A 7,509-nucleotide genomic window follows, 5' to 3' on the forward strand; every position below is an offset into this window, starting at 1 on the left:
TAAGATCCATGTGTGTCATTTGTATAAAATATTAGTTAAACTTGAAATTGAAATATGGACAATGAGCAAACCAATGGTTGATTTGGTAGGTGGTGTGTATATCATTTTAAAGCAGTACGCTTCTGACAATTATTTGAATGTGACATGAATGGTCCTTTTTAGGATGTGCATGATTATCAATACCTGAATCTAAAAATTCAGATCGTGAGTAGGTTGGTCGATCATCCTTTACCTGATATTACATCAGTTGGTATATTCAATTGTGGTTATTGTGGTAGCCATTGTTTTGTTTTGCAAAGAATCAAAGAACAATTACATTTACATGTTGAGGTACATTAATGCATTAGTTATTTTCGTACTAATATTTTTCGCATTTGAATATGCAAGGCAAGTTGAAACATCAAAAAGGATGTTGAACCTTATACATATTTAGAAATACCGGTAATCGAAGCATTTTCTTACTACTCTTCTACTCCTAAAATCCTAGTGCTCATAGAAAGATAACTAATTGGCCAACCAAAACCATGAAAGCAGATTGTGGTCGCTGAGAAAATTTAATGCATAAATATATTTTTCAATATTTACACGGTGCTAGTTTGGTGCACATTACATGTGAACTGAATACAAACATGGTGATACTCTCCATACCCGGTGAAGAAGCAATTTGTGTGACATGTACCTTAGGCAGTTCCAAAGTCCGGACTCATGGGCGTTGAACCTTGGTAAAAAAAATCATGATATTCTAGCTAAATCATCGTATTACCTATGCTGTAGAATACAAACCTAAAAGGTAACATAAAATATGAATGCTGTTAAGGGACGGATTGCTAAACCCAACCTGAAAGTATAACCTTTCAATCATAAAGTTTATGAGAACAATGATGCTTCAGATGCGAAGTATTTTTATTTCTAGATATTACTTTGGGAGAGGCTAATACTATCTTGCATATTTCAGAGAGAAATTGAAACTTGTATCACAGTTCATAGTATGTGGCCTCTGCTTGTCTCATAACCATATGTGGAAATTAGCAGTAATTAGAAGGCCACCTGAATTACGAACGTGTGAGTCTCTTTGCTGAACTGTTATTGGACATGGCATGGGCATTGCATTCACATAATGATTAAGGCATATGCCTGCTTGTCGAGGCGTGCCATTTATCTTCTATGATAGCTGCTCATCAAACCACAATTTTTTGGGGTTGTATATATAACATGGACATGCATTGTCAATTTTTTGAGAACATTTAAACATGTGAATAATTGATACATAGATGATAGATGAGGAAGTACGTGTCAGTATATATATTTCTATCAATGAAATGGAACTCCGACTATATTTTTATCGAAGTAAAACTGATTAATCATATCCGAGATGATGATTCCATTAACCGTACTAACCACACCATGATTGAGCGAGTGCAAATCAGATGCACTGCATGAAGGATTTAAGAGGTACTGCATCTCATCCTAATATGTATTTTAAGCATACTGCAGATGGTAATGACGAGGATATCCTATCGCTAGCAGACGTGCTAAACCCAGTTTGATATGAAAAGCTTATGGGGTTGGTTTAGAATTTTCAATCCCATCCCACAAAATATCCTAATCATTGTGTTTAATCTTGGAGTTCCATCTCGTAGAACAATAAGAGAAACATTATGGATGCTTTCTAGTGTTCTACGGTACAACTAAATTTCTCCAAGAAAATTTCAGAGTACGTGTTACATTACATTACGTGTCTATCATCATTTATTTTAATCTTGGGGTTCCATCTCGTATCACAATAAGAGAAATAGTACGGTAATGCCTTCTAGTGTTCTACAGTAGAACTAAATTTCTCCAAGGAAATTTCATTGTACGTGTTACATAATACATTACATGTCTACATGAATGGTAATGCCTTCTAGTGTTCTACAGTAGAACTAAATTTCTCCAAGGAAATTTCATTGTACGTGTTACATTACATGTCTACATGAATGCATCCGCTGCCCCTCGTCTGTGTTTGATATGAATCATTAGTTGTTTTGATTAAGTAATATTTCTGTCTGCACAATACTACACCTTTCTAGTAAGGCAAACATGCTCAGCAAGAAATCTTTTTTCTCTCTCTTCTGATTAGCATATGGCTAGTAAGGCTCTTTATATATGAAGTTGATTCAGACATACATGACACAAAAAAGTTGAGTTGCTTAAGACCAAAGAAAAATACCTGACATGTACTTGAGAAAGTACCACATGCACTGGGACTGTCGTGCATCCAGCTGCTGTACATCTCCAGCTGCTTGCCTTAGTTGAGGAAGTGCATACAACTGCTGGACGTCCAGCTCTTGATCTTAATTACGGCACCAAGTTTTCTGTACGCCGGCGCGGATTGGAACGTCCAGCTCTTGATCTTACAGCGCGCCCAGCTTTCTGTACGGCTGCGCGAATCGGAGCAGCCGAAGCACACATAGCCAACAGAGCATCTTGTAAATCCTCGTCCGCCACGCATCACGTTGATAAAACCACAGAGAGGATCACATATTATTAGTTAGTACAATAGGTTGCCTACCAAAGCTATTAATTTTGTTTCGGTAGCCCCTCAAAGACCAAAAAATATTAACTGTACCAACTGATTTAGTAAATACATACGGCATCAGAATAAAAAAAAAGTAGAAAGAAACGTGTCCTCATTCACTCTCCTGAGGCAGTACATACAGAGGTTTTTTAAATCAGTATTCTTCCTCAAGTTCTGCATCTCATTCAACACCCGTAGCTCCATTGCTCCGAAATTTAAGTAGGCACTTAAGAAACAACGGTAAGCATTTTTAGTTCATTACCTTGGAGAATATTTTTTTGGTGATCCAAGAAAACAGAGCTCGTACCCTTTGCTCCACTGACTGAAGCATTGCAAACAAATTCAGAGTAAGCCATTGAAAACTCAAGATGCAGTCAGAAAGAAAATATAATCATAGGAGGCCTAGATACAACATATTTAAAATGTCCAAAAAACAAAACCATTGATCCATAAATGAATAATAAAGTTAATATGAATAATCTGAAAAAATAATAAAGAGGATAGCCGGGTAGGGAAACAGCTGGACGTGGTGGCTCTTTGTTACCAACTTACCATCGCTAACGCCGCAGCGTGGAGCTATGCTAAAACCAAGTGCAAGGGCATAATCTACATCGATATTGCATCCTTGTTTAACTCAGAAAAAAAGTTGTAATCTGAAGAAGAGATGGCATGCATGTAGCTAGAGTTAATTACTTGTACGTTGCAACAAATCACAATCAGCTTTCTGGGGTGCATATGCGTAGGCAGCATGTGCATGATCGATCGATGATCCTAGAGTAGACCTACAGCTGACGCCGGTATACCTGTCAGCTGGTATACCTGCAGGCGGAGAAGATGTGGCGATGTCACCTGAAGAAAGTGAGATAGATGATGTCAATAGCTGATCAAACTGCCGATGATACCAAAAGCTAGGAATTATTTAATTTATAGATCACTTGAAGAATAAATAATGCCACGTTTCAGCAGCACATGGAGACAAATTGAACTGTTTGCTCCTATAAAATCTATCAATCACACAATCACGTTTTGGAATTTGATATCTGAGAAACTGAAAACTAAATGACGGGGAAAGGAAGTAATCCTCGCTAACTAAAATCGAATGTCTAATCCTTAAATCTCTACCCTCTACCAAATACAAACACCTATATACAGACTCCAACTCCCGGCGGCAACACCATATGTCCGAATCTCCTAATGACGCATCAGACCCAAAATATAAAATCTATCAATCACACAATCACGTTTTGGAATTTGATATCTGAGAAACTGAAAACTAAATGACGGGAAAGGAAGTAATCCTCGCTAACTAAAATCGAATGTCTAATCCTTAAATCTCTACCCTCTACCAAATACAAACACCTATATACAGACTCCAACTCCCGGCGGCAACACCATATGTCCGAATCTCCTAATGACGCATCAGACCCAAAATATAAAATCTATCAATCACACAATCACGTTTTGGAATTTGATATCTGAGAAACTGAAAACTAAATGACGGGAAAGGAAGTAATCCTCGCTAACTAAAATCGAATGTCTAATCCTTAAATCTCTACCCTCTACCAAATACAAACACCTATATACAGACTCCAACTCCCGGCGGCAACACCATATGTCCGAATCTCCTAATGACGCATCAGACCCAAAAAAAAAATCAAGAACCGAGATGGAGAAAGGAGTATGGGAAGAAGGAACTGACCGCCTAATAATTTGTTTGGGCACCAATTTTTTCTTTTGCATCCATAGCGAAATCATATCTGCATGTTCATCCAAATAATACAGGTTGCCTGATCCCAGAGCCTTATACACAGTCCCTTACGATTCCTCCAAAGTCTCTGAAGGCATCAAAGCCAGAAAAACACCATGGCAGACACTCGCAATCTTGGATTTTGGTAGAGATTCATGGTGAAATCTCATCTGCATGGTCGTCCAAATATTACATGCGGGCTGACCATGTAGCCCTGTACAACTGAATTTCACGTTTGCTTCCAAACTTGATTTGAAACCAGGAGGCCTGTAGAACGATTTCCATCTTCACCTCCAACGCCCTCCTATCCTCCCTCTATCCATTGACGTTTATTAATCTTGCAATAGCTGCACCATGCAAACTATCAAATAAACAAATTGCTTCTGGCTCACGTGAAAGCACCTGGAAACGTAGTGCATACATGTACCGGCAAGCGAAGATTGAAACTTGAAGCACTGATCGACGGGCATGCAATTGGAGATGTCTGGCCACAGGCGCAAAGAAAAATACGGCAGGCGGCGGCGCGCGTGAGGATCCCTTAGGGAGGCATTAGCTTAGGTTTAGCTTTGAGGAAAAATTACACGTGGAATGGCATTGGTGGGTAATTTAGTATAACTTTTTTTTTCTTAGATCCATTGGTTCTAATTTTTGTGGGATTTTGTACAGTAATTCTCTTTTTTCTGGTGAGCCCATAATATACTTTTAATATATAATAGATGTAGTTGAATTTAGGATCAATGCAAGCATGAACAGTCCGAACGAATTGTCCTTCCATCTTGCGTGTTTTTTTTTAATTTGCAGTTTTATATGTCGTATCTGGATTGCGTTCGTGTTCTTTGAAACCCCAAATCCGCGTTGGGCGTCCTCGATACGCGGATTTCGGGTTTGAGGTTTGCCGTATCTGCTAGAGATGCTATTAAGAAGGAGCATAATCAACACACAACATCCAAGGACGGGAAAGTTGGACCGAATTCTCAAAGAAAATCAGTCAGATTGCTATGCGTATTGCCATGCTATTTTGCCCCTATCGTGAATCGTGGTTCGATTCAGACTGTGACTCGAACAGCTTAGCCATCGCGTACGGCCGTACGGCTACGTTTCGTCCAAGTTTTGAATGTTGGGGTCTGGAATCGAGGTAGGATTTGAATTGAAATCGAATCGAACAGCGGTGTTTGAAACGCCAGTCATCCGGTACATCCAAAGTTTACAGAAACCAGTTCATGCACGTGCCGTTCCGGACAGTATATACTACTGTACTTCCATACTACTCCAACTAGAATCCCATTGCAACTCCACGCTCCAATCCTACTATATAGATCGCCGGGGGCACGCACCAACCTCCCCAAGACACACAACACGAACCAAACCACGACTCGACGTAAATCCATAGCTTTCGATCAATCGACTCTCGACACGATCTGAAGCAAGCGCGACCATGGGAGTCGGCGGCAAGGCCACGGCCTCGTTGGCCATGATCCTCCTGGCCTTCGTCCTCTTCGCGTCAGCAGCAGCCGCGGCGGCGCCCGACATGTCCATCATCTCGTACAACTCGGCGCACGGCGTCCGCGGGCTGCAGCGGACGGAGGCCGAGGTGCGCGCCATGTACGACCACTGGCTCGCGCGCCACCGCCGCTCCTACAACGCGCTCGGCGAGTTCGAGCGCCGGTTCCGCGCGTTCTGGAGCAACCTCAAGATCGTCGACGCCCACAACGCCAACGCGGAAGCGCACGGGTTCCGCCTCGGGATGAACCGCTTCGCCGACCTCACCAACGCCGAGTTCCGCACCGCCTACCTCGGCGGCGCCATCCCTAGGAGCCACGGACTCCACGCCATCGGGGAGAGGTACCGCCACGACGGCGTCGAGGCGCTGCCGGAGCACGTGGACTGGAGGGAGAAGGGCGCCGTCGCGCCCGTCAAGAACCAGGGCCAGTGCGGCAGCTGCTGGGCGTTCTCGGCGGTCGGCGCCGTGGAGGGCATCAACAAGATCGTCACCGGGGACCTGGTCACGCTTTCCGAGCAGGAGCTGGTGGAGTGCGCCAGGAACGGGCAGAACAGCGGGTGCAACGGCGGGATGATGGAGGACGCCTTCGACTTCATCGCCTGGAACGGCGGCATCGACACGGAGGAGGATTACCCTTACACGGCCAAGGACGGCAGGTGCGACCTCGCCAAGAGGAGCCGCACGGTGGTGTCCATCGACGGCTTCGAGAGCGTGCCCGAGAACGACGAGTTGTCGCTGAAGAAGGCGGTGGCGCACCAGCCCGTGAGCGTGGGCATCGAGGCCGGCGGGCCCGAGTTCCAGCTGTACGAGTCCGGGGTGTTCTCCGGCAGGTGCGGCACGGAGCTCGACCACGGCGTGGTGGCGGTGGGATACGGCACGACGGACGACGGCAAGGACTACTGGACCGTGCGCAACTCGTGGGGGCCCAACTGGGGCGAGGGTGGCTACATCCGCATGGAGCGCAACGTCACCGCGCGCACCGGCAAGTGCGGCATCGCCATGATGGCCTCCTACCCCGTCAAGACCGGGCCCAACCCGACACCCAAGCCGAACCCGCCGGAGCCGACGAAGCCGGTGACCTGCGATCGCCACAACAAGTGCCCGGCGGGGAGCACCTGCTGCTGCACCTACGGCGTCAGGAAGACGTGCTTCGTGTGGGGGTGCTGCCCTGCCAAGGGCGCCACCTGCTGCAAGGACGGCGCCACCTGCTGCCCATCGGAATACCCCGTCTGCAACCAAGAGAATCGCACTTGCTCCAAGGTACTATCAACTTACCCAAGCTATGACTCGTCGATTATGTTCTTAGTCTGATTTCTTGGATAAAATTTGCGTGGACAGATTTGTTGATTTGTTGCTAATACTGTATGTACTTATCGATGTTCTTTGTTTTGTTTGACAGAGCAAGAACAGCCCCTACACCGTGGAGGCACTCATCCGTACTCCGGCCAAGCGAAGGATGGCGACGCCGCTTACAGACCTCATCGACTCGATCTTCTCCTAGTTGGATATATAGTCTAGGCTCTACCACGTCTCATTTTTTTTCTTAGTTATTCCTTCTAGTACTATAGGAGACCTTGTACCCAAGCGCTCCTTGTATATACATCTTTTTTCTTTTTGCGCTCTCTTTGTTTCTACTTCCTCCGATTCATATTCTTTGTCACTAGTATGGATGTACATATGGAACGTTATTTTGTACAGTTTTAT

The 7,509-nt window shown here is 44.5% G+C and overlaps 1 protein-coding gene across 1 annotated transcript; it reads left to right on the top strand.

The window, feature by feature from the left end:
• The first annotated feature begins 5,739 nt into the window (after window positions 1–5,739).
• On the top strand, window positions 5,740–7,306 carry LOC124663469 (cysteine protease 1-like). Its single transcript, XM_047201168.1, has 2 exons — window positions 5,740–7,065; window positions 7,205–7,306. The coding sequence occupies exons 1-2, from the start codon at window positions 5,740–5,742 to the stop codon at window positions 7,304–7,306; spliced, it is 1,428 nt and encodes a 475-aa protein (XP_047057124.1).
• The last annotated feature ends 203 nt before the right edge of the window (window positions 7,307–7,509 follow it).

Source organism: Lolium rigidum, chromosome 6 (assembly GCF_022539505.1).
Source record: "Lolium rigidum isolate FL_2022 chromosome 6, APGP_CSIRO_Lrig_0.1, whole genome shotgun sequence".
In the NCBI taxonomy this organism is placed as follows: domain Eukaryota; kingdom Viridiplantae; phylum Streptophyta; class Magnoliopsida; order Poales; family Poaceae; genus Lolium; species Lolium rigidum.